Source organism: Mobula hypostoma, chromosome 4, assembly GCF_963921235.1.
Source record: "Mobula hypostoma chromosome 4, sMobHyp1.1, whole genome shotgun sequence".
Classification (NCBI taxonomy): domain Eukaryota; kingdom Metazoa; phylum Chordata; class Chondrichthyes; order Myliobatiformes; family Myliobatidae; genus Mobula; species Mobula hypostoma.
The window spans coordinates 169939001-169957946 of NC_086100.1; the positions used below are offsets into that span (position 1 = coordinate 169939001).

Genomic DNA, 18946 nt, shown 5'->3' on the forward strand with positions numbered 1-18946 from the left:
CTATTGTTTCATCTTTACTACTCAATGCACTGTGTAAAGAATTGATCTGTATGAACAGTAAGGAAGACAAGCTTTTCACTGTACCTTCGTACATATGCTAATAAAACAAAACAATCTATTTGTGACCTGTTAGACTTCCTTACACCAAATATCAGCTTGCAACATATTAAAAGTACAAGATCATAATGGTTCTGCAAGAGTAATGAAACATCGGACATCTCATTCTGCTTTTGTTCATCATTCAGGTGCCTTGTCATTTGGCATGGGTGATCACGTCTCTCCATCCATCACGGTCCCTGACCCTCTGAATTGTAGTTGTTGCCTCCCCTATTTCTAACCATCATGTTATTCCATCTATCATTTTCATTCTCTGTCTGCCTCTGCTTCTTTTCCCTTCTAGCTTTCCAGTTGTAACTAAATGTTCAAATGTCTCTCTTTGCATGATGTGTCCAAAGAATTTTGATTGCTGTTTTCTAATATTTTGTTTAAGTAATGTATGTTTTGTTTCTGTTCTCTGCAGAACTTCTTCGTTGGTTATCCTGTCCGTATATGCTTTTGTTAAGTCTCTTTAATCTTACTAATTAATAAAAAAGGGGAACAATGGTGAAAAAGGATGATTTAAAATCCAAAAGGAGATAGAGAGAGATAGAGATAGAAGGGGGGGGAGAGGGGAAGGAGAAATGGGGGAAGAGAGAGAGATAGAGAGAGAAAGGGAGGGGGAAAGTGAGAGAGAAAAAATAAGAAATAATGAAATAACTAAAAAATATGAAAATTCACCATCATTCAAATCTTTATTAACTGGCTACCTGTAGGAATGAAATTGAATAGTTAAAATTGTTTGCATTCTGACCTAGAGGATGAATAGCACTATAAACAAACCAGATGATTAGACATAATTTCACTGTTAAGTACAAGTCTATCATTCTAATAATTTTAAAATAGTAACCAGGAGACTTGAACAAGGTGGTCGTGTGCATAACAAAGAGTGAAGTGATATAAATCATTCTGCGTATTTTGAGAATCCGCACTCCCTTACATTTGTGGGAAAATTTCTGGGATACTTATGGGGTATATTTTTCCTGCAAGATTCAGACCATTCACGATATAATACCTGCTTTAAGCTTACTACGAAGGCTGAATGTTGTAGACGCTGAAAATCAGAACTAAAAACAGAAAATACTGGAAACATATCTGACTTGATGATGCAGAACATCAATGATATTGGCCTCTGCATCAGATCCAGGCAAAGGGGCATTAATTTTAGGCAGTAGGCCTGGTCCACCATGTTTCAAATCTAAGACCTTCACTTTATCAGAAGTTGGAGCTAAATTAAAGGTAATGATGCAGAGTAAAGGAGGGAGGAGCGGTGAAGCAGTCATAGAGTGAGAGCAATGCAGCATGGACACAGGCCCTTTGGCCGAACAAGCCCACCTATCCAGTTCCAACTTCCTGCATTTGGCCTGAATTTCTCCAAGCCTTACTCCTCTATGGACTTATCCAAGTGCTTCTTAAATAATGCTTCTGCATGATTCATTTAACTTACTGATTAAGTCTTGTGAACTCACATTCAAATTCTTCATTTAAATAACAAATAACAAGGATCCCAACACCGACCTCTGCGGACCAGCACTAGTCAACGGCCTCCATTACAAGTAACAGCCTTCAAACAGCACCCTTTGCTTCTTACCTCTGAGTCAATTTTGTATCCACCTAACTAGGTTTCCCTGGACCAGTCTACCAGACAGGACTTTGTTGAAGGCCTTGCTAAATTCCAAATAAACAATATCCACTGCCCTACCTCCCATTTTCTGTTTACTTCTTCAATAAACTCTAAATGGTTCAACAAGCACAGCTTCCCACATACAAAGACATGCTGTATCCTCCTAATCAGATGCCAGTAGATTCAGTCCCTCAGAATTCCCTCCATAACTTCCCCACTACTGGTGTCAGCCTAACTGGCCTCCAGTTTCCTTGCTCGTCCCTGTTACCCTTTTTAAACAATGGAAACATATTAATCATCTTCCAGTTTGCAGGAGCGTCACCAGTGGCTAACGATGAAGTAAATATCTCTAAAAGGAACTCTGCAGTTTCCTCTCTAGCCTCTCATGAAGTCTAAAGATGCATTTAGTCAGGACCTGAGAATTTGTCTACCTTCATGCACTGTAAGTCTACAAACATCTTCTTCCTGGCTTTCAGTAGAAAAATTTCAAAGATTTTCTACCTTCAGAAGAAAACCCTCCTTATCTCTACCTTAAATGGGTAACCATTATTTTGGAATTGACATTTTCTAATTCTAGATACCCCTCTAGAGGAAATCAACCCATTCAAAGCACCTCAGAATTAGAGTCATAGACCAATACAGCATGGGTACAGGCTTTTGGCCCAATGAGTCTATGCTATTCAAGGTGCCCACCCAGCTAGTCCCAATATCCTGGGTTTGGCCCATATCCATCTAATCGCCACTCCTCCATGTATCTATCCAAGTGCTTCTTGAATGATATTATCGTACCTGCCTCAACCACTTCTGTCAGCTTGTTCCTTATACTCACCACTCTCTGGTGATAAAGCTGCTCCTCAGGTCCCTGTTAAATCTTTTCTCTTATCCCACATCTATGCCCACTAGTTTGGGTCACCCCTACTGTGGGGAAAAGACTGTTACTATCCACTTTATTTATATCTTTATAATTTTAAACATCTCTCATTCTCCTGCATTCCAAGAAATAAAAACCTCGTGTGGCCGATCTCTCTTCTTAATCAGAGTCTGTCTATCCAAATTATCCAAACCGTCTACCCAGTAAGATCACTTCTCATTCTGCTAAGCTCCAATGAACATAGTCCCAACCTGCTCAATCATTTTTCATCCACTTTTATCCCAGGAATCAACTTACTGAATCTTGCCTATACTGCTTGCAGTGGATACATATCATTCCTTAAATATGATATACTTAAGACTGAATTGTCAAGATTCTGTCTTACCAGTGCCCTGAAGGTTGTATCAATACCTTCCTGTTCGTATTTTAATGCCCCATGCAACGACAGCCAATATTACATTAGCTTTCCTAATTGTCTGTTGTACCTACATGCCAGCCTTTTTGTGCTGCTTCGTACGCAGGTCGTGCTTAGTTTATAAGCACATGATGTATGTACAGCCTGCACATATGAATGAGTGTTTGGGAGACTATCTGATTCAATTTGCAGTTTGCCAGCTAGTGAGAGACTGCAGGCATTTTCTGCTCTGTAGAAATTTGATTTGCAGCTTGCAAAATGTTCAGGTTATGAACAGTTCACAGGAACAGAACTTGTACTAGGATCCCCATAATATCATAACAGTTTGTAGTCTTACACTTTAAAAATTACAATTTGCTTTTACATTCTCCCTTCTCACATGTTCTCACGTTACATTCCAGCTACCAAGTCCGGCCCGGTCACTTTTTCACATTAAGATATTGTGTAGTAACCTTCTATGTGTCATCTTATTAAGTGCCTTTTGGAAATCCAAATAAATCACAACTAGCTCCTCTTTATTCAGCTTTTATCCTCAGAGAAGTCAAGCAAATTGCGTCAAACTATTTCATGAACCTTACAGATCCTGCTTAATTGTCTTTATCGGAGGGATGCAGGAAGACCTTCAATGTTTAAAATAATATAGTTTGTTAGCAGATTTTTGTTATAATAATGCAACGTGCTCAGGAGCACATTTTCTGCAAGTACAGAAGAAGGAATGGCTGGTTCATTATTATGGTCTCCTGCAAGTCCTTAATTATGCTAAGAGCAACACAGATAAAATAACTACTGTTCTATACCTAATTTATCTTCATTTATCTACTTCTCCACTTCTATAAGACCATAAGGTATAGGAGCAGTTGTGATTTCTTGATTATATAATGATTGTAATATTATCTTACAGGATTATAATAATCCTACTTTGCATTACCTGGTCTTTGCTAGGAAAATATCGAAGGAACAATCCAATTGCAGCTCCTGCTGCCATCCCAATGAGAACTTCAAGGAATCCCCTGAGTATATTGGAAATCATTGAACCTTAAGAAACAAGTGGAATTCAATTAATTCACTTCCAAATTAAATTATACATACCTTGAATGCCAAAATTAATAGCAGAATCAGCCACATAGTTGGCAATTTTACATCAATAGTTTTACAGTACAAATTATATTATACATTCTTTCAAACATGTGATGTATAAACTATTTCCCTTGCAAACCGAAATGTCGACTGTGCTTCTTCCTATGGATGCTGTCTGGCCTGCTGCATTCCACCAGCACTTTGTGTGTATTTCCATTGCAGTTGCTTATTTAAAATAAATGAATTTTTCATAAATATCAGTAGAAAAATACGTCAAGGCATGGCCTTAGATTTATTTTGGAGTTTGTCATGTTTCAAAAAGGAATTCTTCCCTAAATATTAATGAATGTCCTATGTGACAGCTCAATAATTCTCCCTTCTGTTTAAAATTAAAAATGCAATATTTTAAAAAAACATATTTTGAAAATTACAAAATATAATCACCCTACACTCAATACTCAGATATAAGTATTTAAAGTTATGAGAGGCATAGACAGGATAGACAGTCAATTCTTTTCCCCCTCGGGATGAATATGTCAAAACTTAGAGGGTAAGAGGCATAGATCACGTGGACACCTACAGACTACTTCTCGGGGGGGGGCAGAGTGGTTAATAGGAGGGGGCATATTTTTACGGTGATTGGAGATAAGTATAGGGGGATATCAGAGCTAAGTATTTTACACAGAGAGGATTAAGTGTTTGGAACGAGATGCCAGGGGTGGTGGTCGAGCCAGATACATTATGGACTTTTAAGAAACTCTTAATTAGGCACATGGATGATAGAAGCACGTAGGAGGGGAGGGTTAAATTGATCTTATGTAGATTAAAAGGTCAGCATAACATCATGGACAAAGGATCTGTACTGTTCTGTAATGTTCAATGTTCTATAGCTTTTAGGTAAGAGGGGATGTTTAAAGGAGATTCTTGAGGTGTTTTTTTTTACATAAACAGATACGATAGCAACGTTTAAGAGACATTAGACAGACAAACGAACAGGCAGGCCATAGGGGTATAGACCATGTGCAGGTAGGTAGGGTTATCATAAATTGATATCACTGGTCAGTACAGTCAATGTGGCTGAAATGCTCTGTTTTTGTGCTGTACTGTTCAATGTTCTAAAATTGGGCAGTGGTTTTATTGAAATTGGGAGCAGTTTCACGGAATGATGGTAAATTGGTTTATTGCTGTAAAATGTACCAAGATATGGTGAAAAACCTTTCTTCATATGCCACCCATACAGATCATTTCATCACAACAGTGCATTGAGGCATTACAAAGGAAAACAATAACAGAATGTAGAATAAAGTGTTACAGTTACAGAGAAAGTGCAGTGCCCACAAATAATAAGATGCAAGGCCATGACAAGGTAGATTGGAAGGTTAAGAGTCCATCTTATCATATGAGGAGTCTATCTTATTACATGAGCCGTGCAGTCTGTTCCTACATTAATTTCTTATGTCCTATGAAACCTAATTCCTCCTTTCAGTGCAATATCCAGTTTACAATACACAGGTTGCCTTGTGTTTTTACCAGCCAGATGTGAATGTTCAGTCAATGACTACAATCAAGATTGAGGTCGGTGGATTTCTGGACACTTATGTGCCTGAATCAACAGTTAAGGGGAAAGATAAAGGGGTGAGGGAGGGGATAGGCAGGAAAGGTGAAGAAGGAAAAGGGGAAAGCACAATGGGTGGTAGAAGGAGGTGGAACCACAAGGGAGGTAGTAGGCAGCTGGGAAAGGGGGCAGAGTGAAACTGGGATAGGGGAAGGGAGGGGGATGGAATTACCAGAAGTTGGAAAATTCGATGTTCATACCAAGGGGCTGGAGACTACCCAGACAGTATATGAGGTGTTGCCTCACAACTTGAGTTTAGCCTCATCATGGCAGTAGAGGAGGCCATGTATGGACATATCCGAATGGGAATGTGAAGCAGAGTTGAAGTGGGTGGCAACCGGGAGATCCTGTCTGTTGTGGCGGACGGAACGGAGGTGCTCAACAAAGCAGTCCCCCAATCTGCATCGGGTTTCACCAATGTAGAGGATGCCGCATTGGGAGCACCGGATGCAATAGATGACCCCAACAGATTCACAAGTGATGTGTTGCCTCACCTGGAAGGACTGTTTGGGGCCTTGAATGGTGGCAAGAGAGGAGGTGTAGGGACAGGTGTAGCACTTACGCCTACAGGGATAAGTGCCGGGTGGGAGATCCGTGGGCAGGGACGTGTGGACCAGGGAGTCGCAGAGGGAACGATTCCTGTGGAAAGCAGAGAGGGGTGGAGAGGGAAAGATGTGCTTAGTGGTGGGGTCCTGTTGAAGGTGGCGGAAGTTGCGGAGGATAAAGTGCTGGATCTGGAGGCTGGTGGGGTGGTAGGTGAGGACAAGGGGAACTCTGTCCCTGTTGTGACGGGAGGATGGGGTGAGGGCTGAAGTGTGGAAAATGGAGGAGATGTAGGTAAGGGCATCATTGATGATGGCAGAAGGGAAACCATGATGAGGCTAAACTCAGGTTGGAGGAGCAACACCTCCTATACCGTCTGGGTAGTCTCCAGCCCCTTGGTATGAACACTGAATTCTCCAACTTCTGGTAATTCCCTCCCCCTCCCTTCCTCTATCCCAGTTTCACTCTGCCCCTCCCCCAGCTGCCTACTACCTCCCTTACGGTTCCACCTCCTTCTACTACCCATTGTGCTTTCCCCTATTCCTTCTTCATCTTTCCTGCCTATCCCCCCGCCCCCCCCACCCCTTTATCTTTCCCCCTTACTGGTTTTTCACCTGGAACCTTCCAGCCTTCTCCTTCCCACCCTCCCCCCATCTTCTTTATAGGGCCTCTGCCCCCTCCCTCTTCAGTCCTGACAAAGGGTTCCGGCCTGAAACGTTGACTGATCGTTTCCACGGATGCTGCCCGACCTGCTGAGTTCCTCCAGGGTGTTGTGAGTGTTGCTTTGACCCCAGCATCTGCAGAGTATTTTGCAGAGTATGGCTAAACTTGTTCCTCCTTTAAATAACTTTTCCTTTCTTCAAATCAAAGGCAGAGTTACAAGAACTCACATACGTAGGCCCAAGCTATGCCTGTCTATTTGCTGCCTACATGGAACAGTCTTTGTTGACCGGATTCTCTCAACCACATCTCCTCTATTTCCTGCATTACTGCTCTCACCCTTTCCCTTTCTATTCAAAGCAAGATTGGGATTCCAACCTTCCATTCCACCAGCTTCCACATTCCACTGAATTTCTGCTATCATCGTGAACATGAACCTGACATATCTCTCTTTCCTTCTCCTTCAGCATTTCAAAGGGAGTGCTTCCTCTCTCATCCTGGCCCACATTTCTATCTGCATCACTTTAAAGGTCAAGAATAAATGGTTAACTACGTACAATTCCTTTTCACTAAACTTCTGATTTTTCCTGGTTACACTGAAAAGTCCCTCTAATTCTGGCCATTTGCATATAAGCACTAATAACATCCATTACTTCAACAATCTGGGGCAGAGGTTCTGGGAATTTATGCCCAATATCCTCTGGTTTTGACAGTCTGTTTGTTAGACATTAAAATTCCATTTTTGTCTGCATGGTTTGATGCTATATAATTGCTATATAATGCCCAATCATGTTTCTGTGAAACGTTTTGGGATATTAAGTTTTAAGGCACCATATAAATGCAAACTGAGAACTCCTGCTCATCCCCATTTGCCCTTTCTCCATTTAAGTTCCCAATTGTCCTCCAGATCCAAGACATCCATTTCCTGTCACAACTGAATGCTCACATTGAGCCGAGTTATTTCAGCTAACACAGACATTAGTTGCAAGTTTCTACAATTGATTACAGCTTTGTCCAGTAAGAGAGCAATAATAAGCAGCAGAAAGCACTTCCACACAGTGGGCCAACGATCTCCTCCTCTGTCAGAAACCTAGGGAATAATGCTGAAACTGCAACATTCTGAAAAAACAGAAGGAAGCAATGAGTCAGCTCTGAGGCCAGCGGGTACCCAATTTGAACTGGTAAGCAGATTACAAAGAAATAGTCAATATTTATTTAGGTTTATTTAGTCCAGGAAACCTCTTGCTATCAGAGACCTTCTATTGACTTTGGCGTGCCATATTTACCAATAAATTAGACTTTCACACACGTACATGTGGGGCCTATTTACAGAGCAGGTGTGGATGTTCAACGTGAAGTAGAGATCGAGCATATAATTCCAAAAACCTAAAAGCAAGGTATGGCAGTTACTAGATGCCTAAAATAAAATCTGAAGGTGCTAAAAACACTGCAGGTTAAGCAGCAACTATGGACAGAACAACAGAGTTAATGTTTAGGAAATGCTCTCTCTGAGAAGAGTCAGGTTAACCTGGCATATCCAATGACTACTGATTTTAATGCAGAACGTTAGCTGCAGAGAGAAGACCAAGTACTTTTACTTGCAGTTCTCTAATTTGTGTTAGTTTAAATGCATTTATGTCAATCATTCAACATGGAAACAACCTATCAGCACAGTGTGTGTGCATGTCACCCGTCATGTACTCATCTAATAGTAACAGGAGAAAGTCTGCAGATGCTAGATATCCAAAGCAACAGACACAAAATGTTGTTGGAACTCAGCAGGTCAGGCAGCATTCATGGAAATGTAAAAACAGTCAACATTTCAGGCCTAGGCCCTTCTTCAGGAGTCCTGAAGGTGGGTCTCAGCCCAAAACATTGACTGTTTATTCATTTCAACAGATGCACCCTGATCAAATAATAGTAATCGCATTTGGTATTAGTATTGGTTTATTATTGTCACATGTACTGAGAGGCAGTGAAAAGCTATTGGCAAGGGGATGTTCACAGGGACCTTCCTCTGGCAGCAGCCATCAATCACTGCTGTTGGAGGAAGGCCCCTGTGTTTGAATGGTCTCTCTCCCTCGATGCTGTTGGAGGATGGTGCCGGGTTTCTGGGTCTCCAGCTAGGTTTAATTGACACAATTTGTGGATTGGACTCTGTAGTTCATGCAATGATGTGTTTCTGGTTGCTTCTTTTTTTGTTGCTGTTTTAGGCGATTTTGATCAGAGTGGCATGCAGATAATGAACTGAATATGCCTGGACACTTTTGAATTTTATGTTCTGTGTTTTTTGCTTTTTTTTTGTTGCCATTTATATGTTTTTTTTGTATGTCGGGGTGTTGATGTTTTTCTTTGGTTCTGTGGTTTTCTTTTCTTTTGCTTCATGGCTGTCTGTGGGGAAGATGAATCTCAGGGCTGTATATTGTGTACATACTTAGATAATAAAAGTACTTTGAATCTTTGAATAATCATGACCTTCCAGAACTGCACACATTATGCCAGATGTGGATTGACCAACTTGTTTTTTTTAATATCTAAAGTTATATAATAATCTCCCTGCTGTTATATTATGTCCCCTGGTTGATGTATAATATAATACATTTTTACTTTTTTTGTGTGACTGTATGTTTACTTGTTATATTATATGTGTGATATGCACCTTGTGCTGTACATGATTGTTGGTCCTGGAGGAAGGCTGTTTCATTTGGCTGTATTCATGGGTGTTCATCTAGGGGTGAATGACAATTAAACTTGAACTTGAACCTGATCTGATGAAGTCAAGTATCCTACCTGCCTTTTTAACCTCTGTAAACACCTAGCTATGCTGCTACATTCAGAGATCTTTGATCACCATGCTGGTGAATTACCTCTACTCTCTCTCCAACATGTTTATATCTTTCCTATAGCATTGTTACCAAGACTGCCCATAATACTGCAAATGTGGTCTAACCAGTATTTTGTAAAGTTGCAACACGGCATTGCGTTGCAACTTTAATATTCTATGCCCTAACCTATGAAGGCAAGAATGCCTTCCCCATCCTCCCCTCAGCCCCCATTTGCGCTGGCATGTTGTTCCACATTCTCACCTCTGAGTAAGTTCCCCTTCATGTTGCCCTTAAACATTTCACCTTTCACCCTTAACCCATGACCTCTAGTTGTAGTCTCACCCTAACCTCAGTGGAAAAAGCCTATTGACCCTATCTATATCTTTCTATCAAATCTCCCCTCAATCTTCTACATTCTAGGGAATAAAGTCCTAACCTATTTAGCCTTTCCCCATAATTCAGGTCCTCAAGTCCCTGCAACATCCTTGTGAATTTTCTCTGCACTCTTTCAATCTTACCCTGTACCTTTACTGTAGGTAGGTGACCAAAACTGCACATGATACTCCAAAATAGATCTTACCAACATCTTATACAATTTCAACATAACATTCCAACTCCTGTACTCAAGATACTGACTTTTGAAGCCGAGTGTGCTAAAAGCTTTCTTTACGACCCTGTCTACCTGTGACGCCACTTTCAAGGAATTACTGATCTGTATTCCCAAATCCCTCTGTTCTACCGCACTCCTCACTGCTCACTGTGAAAGACCTACCCTGGTTGTTTCCCCAAAGTGCAACACCTCCCTCTTGTCTGCATTAAATTCTATTTGCCATTTTTCAACCTATTTTTCCAGCTGGCCCAGATCCCGCTGAAAACTTTGATAGTCTTCCTGGCTGTCTACTACATCTGCAATCTTTGTGTCATTAGCAAATTTGCTGATCCCGTTCACTACATTATCATCCAGATTGTTGATATAGATGACAAACAACAACAGACCAAGCACTGATCCCTGCAGCACACCACTAGTCAAGGGCCTCCAGTCAGAGAGGCAACCGTCTACTACCATTCTCTGGCTTCTTTCATGAAGCCAACGTCTAACCCAATTTACTACTTCATCTTGAATGCCAAGCAACTGAACCATCTTGACTAACCTGCCATGCAGGACCATGTCAAAGGCCTTGCTACAGTCCATGTAGACAACATCTACTGCTCTTGCCTTCATCAACTTGCCTGATAACTTCCTCAAAAAAAAACTCTATGAGACTGGCTAGACATGATTTACTACACACTAAGTCATGTTAACTATGTCTGTCTATCCAAATACTTATCAGTCCTTTAGAATACTTTCCAATAACTTTCCCAAAACTGATGTCAGGCTCACTGGCCTATAATTTCATGGCTTATTCTTAGAGCCCCTCTTAAACAATGGAACACCAGCTATCCTCCGCACCTCACCTGTTGCTAAGGATACCTCTGCTAGAGCCCCTGTAATTTCTGCACTCGCCTCCCACAGAGTCTGAGGGAACACTTTGTCAGGCCCTGGGGATTTATCCACCCTAATTTTCCTTGAGACAGCAAACACTTCCTCCTCTGTAATTTGTATATGGTCTGTGAACTCACTGTCACATTGCCTCACAACTCTGTATCTGTTCCCAAGTAAATACTGTACAGATGCAAAAAATTAATTTAAGATTTCCCCCATCTCTTTCACCTCCACACATAGATTATCTCTCTAATCTTCCAGTGAACCAATTTTGTCCTTTGCTATCCTTTTGCTCTTAATGTATCTGTAGAAGCCCTTAGGATTCTCCTTCGCCTAGTCTGCTAGAGGAATCTCACGTCTTCTTTTAGTCCTCCTGATTTCCTTCATAAGTGTTCTCTTGCATTTCTCAAGTACCTGATTTGTTCCTGCCCGCCTAAAATGTGCTATGCACCTCCTTCTTTTTTCTTAACCAGAGCCTCAGTATCTCTTGAAAACCAAGGTTCCATGAACCTGTTACCTTTGCATTTTATTCTGACGAACATACAAACTCTGTACTCTCAAAATTTCACATTTGAAAGGCCTCCCACTAAACATGTACACCTTTGCCAGAAAGCCTATCCCAATCCATACTTGTCAGATCCTTTCTGATTCCATCAAAATTGGGCTTTCTCTATTCCTATCCTTTTCCATAATTACCTTGGCATTATGATCACTAAATGCAAAGTGTTCCTCTACACAAACTCTGTCACCTGCCCTGTCTCATTTCCTAAGAGATCCAGTATTGCACTTCCCTAGTTGGGACTTCTATGCATTGATTAAGGAACAAATTTGACAAACTCTTTCCCATCCAGCCCTTTTGTAGTATGGGAGTCCCAATTAATATATGGAAAGTTAAAATCACCTGCTATCATAAGCTTATGTTTCTTGCAAAAGTCTGCCATCTCCCTACAAATTTTCTCCTCTAAGTGCAAAGAATTCTTGGGTGATCTATAACATAATCCCATTAACAAAGTCATTCCTTTCTTATTCTCACAAACACGAGGAAATCTGCAGACGCTGGAATTTCAAGCAACACAATAAAAATTGCTGGTGAATGCAGCAGGCCAGGCAGCATCTATAGGAAGAGGTATAGTCGACATTTCGGGCCGAGACCCTTCGTCAGGACCCTCCTGACGAAGGGTCTCGGCCCAAAATGTTGACTGTACCTCTTGCTATAGATGCAGCCTGGCCTGCTGCGTTCACCAGCAATTTTTGTGTGTGTTACTTGCTTATTCCGCAGTTCTACCCATAAAGCCTCACTAGATGAGCCCTCCAGTCTGTCCTGACTGAGCACTGCTGTGACATTTTCCCTGACTAGTAATACCACCCCTCCCCCTTTAATCCCTTCCGCTCTATCATGTCTAAGATAACAGAACCTTGGAATATTGAGCTAGTTCTGCCCCTCCTGCAACCAAGTAGCTACAATATCATAACTCCATGTGCTGATCCACCTTCCCTTCTGAGCCATAGAGCCAAACTCAGTGCCGGAGATCTGATCACTGTAATTTTCCTCTGCTAGGCCATGTATCCAAAGTGATATACCTGTTGCTGAGGGGAATGGCCACAGCAGTACTCTGCACTAGCTACCTATTCCCTTTCCCCTTCCTGATGGTCATCAGTTACTTGAGTCCTGCATCTACTACCTCTCTGTATATCTTGTCTATCAACCCCTCAGCCTCCTGAATGATCTGGAGTTCATCCAGTTCCAGATATAATTCCTTAACACAGTCCGTAAGAAGCTGCAGCTGGATGCACTTCTTGCAGGTGTAGTTACCAGAAACACAGAAGGTCTCCCTGCCTTCCCACATCCCGCAGGAGGAGCATTCCACTATCTTTCCTGGCATTTCCACTGTTCTAAATGTGCAATAAGAAAGAAAGAAAAAAAAAGTAAATAATGAAAATAAAAGTCTACTTACAACCTACGCCTCTTGTTGAAGCCTTGATGAGCCAACTCCTCAACTCCCTATTCAACACTGACCCACTCACACAATGGCCAGTCTGCTTAAACCTAACTTATTTTTATTGAATCTTGCCTAATTATGCGCAATCCAATGTCTCCTCAGGAACTGTGGCAGAGAAAATGCACCAATTGCCCCGCTCACTTCTTTTAAACTATTTCTCCCTCTGCGCAATCCGATGACTGAAATCAGTTTGCACTTGTTTGGGTTAAATTCCATCTACCAATGCCCACCAAACTTTCCATTTGATCCATATCTTGCTGTGGGATTAGATATTCTTCATTTTCCACACCACCACCAACTTTCATGTCATTCACATACACACAGTTGCAAGAAAAAGTTTGTAAACCCTTTGCAATTAACTGGTTTTCTGAATTACTCATTAAATGTGGTCTATTCTTCAGCTAAGTCACAATAATAGACAAATGCAATCTGCCTAAACTAATAACAAACAATTGTACCTTTCATGTCTTTATTGAACACATTTTTTAATCATTCACAGTCCAGGCTGGAAATAGTATGTGAACCCTTGTATTTAATAACTGGTAGAACCTCCTCTAACAATTGTAACCTCCACCAAGCATTTCCTATAGGTGCTGATTAAACTTGCACAACGGTGGTGAGGAATTTTAGACCATTCCACCATAAAAACTGTTTCAGTTTATCAATATTTCTGGGATACCTTATGTGAACAGCCCTCTTCAGGTCAAGCCACAGCATCTCAATTGGGTTAAGGTCTAGACTCTGACATGGTCATTCTAAGACATGAATTTTCTTTTTTTTAAAGCCATTCTGTTGTTGATTTACTCTTGTGTTTCGGAGTATTGTCTTGTTGCATCATCCAGGTTCTGTTAAGTTTCAGGTGATGGAACGCTACCCTGACATTCTCCTGTAAAATGTCTTGATACAATTTTGAATTCATTGTTCCCTCAATAATTGCAAACTGTCCAGGCCCTGAGGCAGCAAAGCAGCCTCAAACCATGATGCCCTTTCCTCCATGCTTCACAGTTGGGATGAGGTTTTGGTGTTGGCATGCAGTGCCCTTTTTCCTCCAAACAAACATTTCTCCCAAAAAGTTCAACTTTTGTCTCATCTTTCTACAGAACATTGACCTAGAAGCATTGTGGAACATCCAGGTGGTCTTTTGCAAACTTGAGACGTGCAGCAATGTTTTTATTTTGGAAAGCAGTGGTTTCCTCCATGGTGTCTTTCTATGCACACCATTCTTGATCAGTGTTTTTCTTATAGTGGACACATGAACAGATATTTTAGCAAGTTCTATAGAGTTTCTGCAGGACTTTTGCTGTTACCCTTGGGTTCTTCTTCACTTCCTTCGGCATGCATTGATTGGAACACCTAACTCCAAATAGCTTTTGTCAAAGGCATTACCTCAGAGGTTCACATACTTTTTTGAACCTTGACTGTGATTGTTTAAGTGGCGTACTCAGTATTGACAAGAAGTACAATTGTTTGTGTGTTATTAGGTTAGGCAGACTTAGATGAAGATCAGACCACATTTTATGAATAATTAATACAGAAAACCAGGTAATTATAAAGGGTTTACAAAATGTTTGTTATAACTGTATTCATCATCTGCTTCATTCATATCCGAATGGTTAATATATCTGTATCACAAACAACAATAGTCCCAGCTCTAATCCCCTCAGATTATCATTGATCACACCAATCAGGCAAGTATCTTTCAACCATGATACTCTACCTCCTATCACAAATTTTGAATCCAATTAACCAGCTCACTTTGGATTTTGTGTGCCTTGAAGATAGAGATCCAAGGCGAACTGGGATGTGATGTATTAACTTAAAATTGTGCCTGTATGCTCTGTTCCATGTTAAGTCACAGACTTTATAAAGTCAGTCATGGACAAGTGTGTCACCACAAAATCAGTTAGAGTCGTCCCTAACCAGAAACCTTGGATATACCAAGAGATCCTCAATCTACTGAAGGCCAGATCAATGGCATTCAGGTGTGGCAACCAAATACAAGAGATCCAGGTACAACCTCCAGAAAGCTATTTCACTCGCGAAGTGGCAATTCTGGACTGAAATGGAATCAAAGGATACTAGACAGTTGTTGTAGTTTGAATGCTATTACCTCACAAAGTAAAACTAAGTAACATATGTGACAACAAGGTTTTGCTCCCAGATGAGCTCAATATATTTTATGCATGCTTTGACCGACAAAACATGGAAGCACCTTCACAAACTACCACAGACCCCGATGACCTTGTGATTTTAGTCTCTGAGGCTGATGTGAGACCATCCTTCAGGAGGATGAACCCATGGAAAGCATCTGGTTCAGATAGCGTACGTAGCCAAGTACTGAAGACGTGCTGATCAAATGGATGGAATGTTCACTGATATCTTTAACCTCTTACTTTGGCAGTCAGAGGTACCCATCTGCTTCGAGCAGGCTTCAATTATACTGGTGGCCAAGAAGAACATGGTAACTTGCCTCAATGACTATTGTCCAGTTGCGCTTACATCCACAGTGATGAAGTGCTTTGAGAGGTTGATGGTGAAACATATCAACTCCTACCTGAGGAGCAACTTGGATCCACTCCAATTTGCCTACCATCACAACAGTTCAATAGCAGATGCCATCACATTGGCTCTGGAGATGCATATATCAGGATATCCTTCATTGCTTACAGCTCTGCATTCAATACCATCATCCCCTCAAAACTAATCCATCAGCTCTAAGTCCTAGGCCTCAATACCTCCTTGTGCAGCTGGACCTTCGATTTCCTCACTTGCAGACCCCTGTTAGTTCAGATTGACAACAACATTTCCTCCACAATCACCATCAGCACAGATGCACCACAGGCTGTATGCTTAGCTCCCTGCTCTACACTTTATACTTAGGAACGTGAGGCGAAGCACAGCTCCAAGGCTGAATTTAAGTTTGCCAGGAAACCACTGTCATTATGATTTGTCATTTGATTTGTGGTGACAAATTATTATATAGGAGGGAGATTGAAGTCCTGGCTGCGTGGTGCCAGAACAACCTCTCACTCAATGTCTGCAAGACCAAGGAACTGATTATTGACTATAAACGGAGGAAAAAGGAGGTCCATGAGCAATGTTACCTCTAATTGCTTTTGCAGCTATATGGACCAACCATTGCTCTGAGCAGGAAATTGTTACATGGCCTGAAAGCTGCGTGACACTTTAAATATTTTTTGTAATACGCATACTATAAATATTTGGAATGAAAATTGAAAAATACATACTTTTGATTCTATTTATTAATTGAAGGGTGTAATGAAACACAGTATAACAAAGAAAATCTTTCACATTTCATAAACATTTTCTCATCTGATTTTATTACAAATCCATTGTGTATAAACACTGTCCGCATTAATTTCATATCCAGATGAAAGATATGTTTAATCCTCATTAGATCATCCAAATGTTCCACTTCTAGTCTGTTTCTGGATTTACATTTGATTGAATTCATAAGACTGAATCCATGATCACAGTCAGCATTAGAAGCTTCAAATATTCCAACGATGTCAGCAAGAATGGACAATTTATTCAAATTCTTTGTTTATAAGCACATAGTTCAACATATCAGTGAATGTCTTAATTGAACCAAAATTAATTTTCTCAGAAATGACAAATTTGAAATCACAGTACTACTGCGATATTTTTGAGGCAACATTTTTGTCGTGGTTTGTAATAGTAGCTGAGTACTTTTTTTTGTCAGTCGTAAAACATTCTCTTTTCCCAAATTCAAAATTGGTTGTATTTTCAATAGCAACAGGGTCAAAAGCTTGTCATTCTCTTAACTCATCATCAGGAAATCTATTATCCAAGTGATTAGACACACACTGAATGAATCAAATACAGGGTGTTCCCTGCTTTACACCACTTTGCTTTTATGAAAGACCTACATTAGTACCTGTTTTCGCTAACCGAAAGAAATCTGAAGAAGATTTTCGCTTTTATGAAAAAAGGCACCCATTTTAAACTTGTGTTTACCCCAAGAAAGACTACCATGAAGCCTTGCACGGGCAGGTTTTTTTCTATAAATCAGTTTTGGCTAAATCTTCCTGATTCTGATAAGTGAAACTACACTGTACATACATTATTTCTACTTTATATAGGCTGTCTATTTATCATATCATTCCTGCTTTTACTATATGTTAGTGTTATTTTAGGTTTTATGTGCTACTTGGTATGATTTGGTAGGTTATTTTTTGGGGCTGGGAATGCTCAAAAATTTTTCTCATATAAGTTAATGGTAATTGCTTCTTCACTTTACACCATTTCGGCTTACAAAAGGTTTTGTAGGAACGCTCTACTTTCAGATAGGGGGGAAACCTGTAACAGGTGCAAAATTGACATCAGTAATTATAGATACAAGCAGACCTTTCACTTTGACACTCCAGTAAATGGTATTACAAAGATACTGTGACCATAATTTGTCAGCGTTGGTGCTCAGCGGGCGGGCGGTTTATTGACAATGAGCTACTGACTACCATTCAGTGTTTATTGTTACAATTTGTAACAGTGTTATAACTTGAAACTCTGACAATGTAAATATGTTGAAGCTCTAAAATGGTTCAAAGTAAACTTTATGGTATGTTTACTACTTAGAAAATTTATGGTTTATATTCATTAACACAATTAATTAGAGTATTTCACAATTATATTAATATAGATTTCAAAATTATATTAGTATAATTTCAAAATTATATTAACATTTCATTATATAAAAGAAAATTCCAGTGGCATGGCAGCGCCTGCATAGCCTGTAGGGAAGACTGTCTATTAGCCAGTCCTCTTCGGAGGATCAGAGCTCGAGAGGGTCAACAACTTTTCTCATCATCATTATTTCAAAGGGTTTTTCTTGGGTCCATTAAACAGCAGCACCTCTAATTTTTTTAGAAATGTGTAAAGATTCGGCAAGCCATCTAAAACCCTGACAAACTTCTATAGATTTGTAGTGGAGAGTATACTGACCGGTTGCATCACAGGCTGATATGGAAACACCAGTTTCTATTTTAACTTCATCAGTCCACAGGACTTGTTTCCAAAATGCATCAGACTTGCTTAGATGTTCCTTTGAATCTTTTGAATAGAACTTTTTGGCCACAATAAGCAAAGGTGTTTGGAGAAAAAAGGGTGCAGAATTTCATGAAAAGAACACCTCTCCAATTGTTGAGCATGGGGGTGGATCGATCATGCTTTGGGCTTGTGTTGCAGCTAGTGGCACGGGGAACATTTACTGGTAGAGGGAAGAATGAATTCAATTAAACACCAGCAAATTCTGGAAGCAAACATCACACCGTCTGTAAAAAAGCTGAAGATGAAAAGAGGATGGCTTCTACAACAGGATAATGAACCTAAACACACCTCAAATCCCACAATGGACTACCTCAAGAGGCGCAAGCTGAAGGTTTTGCCATGACCCTCATAGTCTCCTGACCTAAACATCATCGAGAATGTCTGGATAGACCTCAAAAGAGCAGTGCATGCAAGACGGCCCAAGAATCTCACAGAACTAGACGCCTTTTGCAAGGAAGAATGGGCAAAAATCCCCCAAACAAGAATTGAAAGACTCTTAGCTGGCTACAGAAAGCGTTTACAAGCTGTGATACTTGCCAAAGGGGGTGTTACTAAGTACTGCCATGCAGGGTGCCCAAACTTTTGCTTTGGGCCCTTTTTCTTTTTTGTTATTTTGGAACTGTAAAAGATGGAAATAAAAAAGTTTTCT

The 18946-nt window shown here is 40.4% G+C and overlaps 1 protein-coding gene across 6 annotated transcripts in view; it reads right to left on the reverse strand.

Annotated features, from left to right (window-relative positions):
• LOC134345774 (sodium/hydrogen exchanger 9B2-like) overlaps positions 1 to 18946 on the reverse strand; it is a 180883-nt gene that overhangs the window by 36919 nt on the left and 125018 nt on the right. For all 6 annotated transcript variants that reach the window (XM_063046967.1, XM_063046970.1, XM_063046968.1 and 3 more), the window contains one exon: positions 3935 to 4041. In XM_063046967.1, the coding sequence (XP_062903037.1) occupies positions 3935 to 4041 (107 nt within the window). The remainder of the gene's footprint in view (positions 1 to 3934; positions 4042 to 18946) is intronic.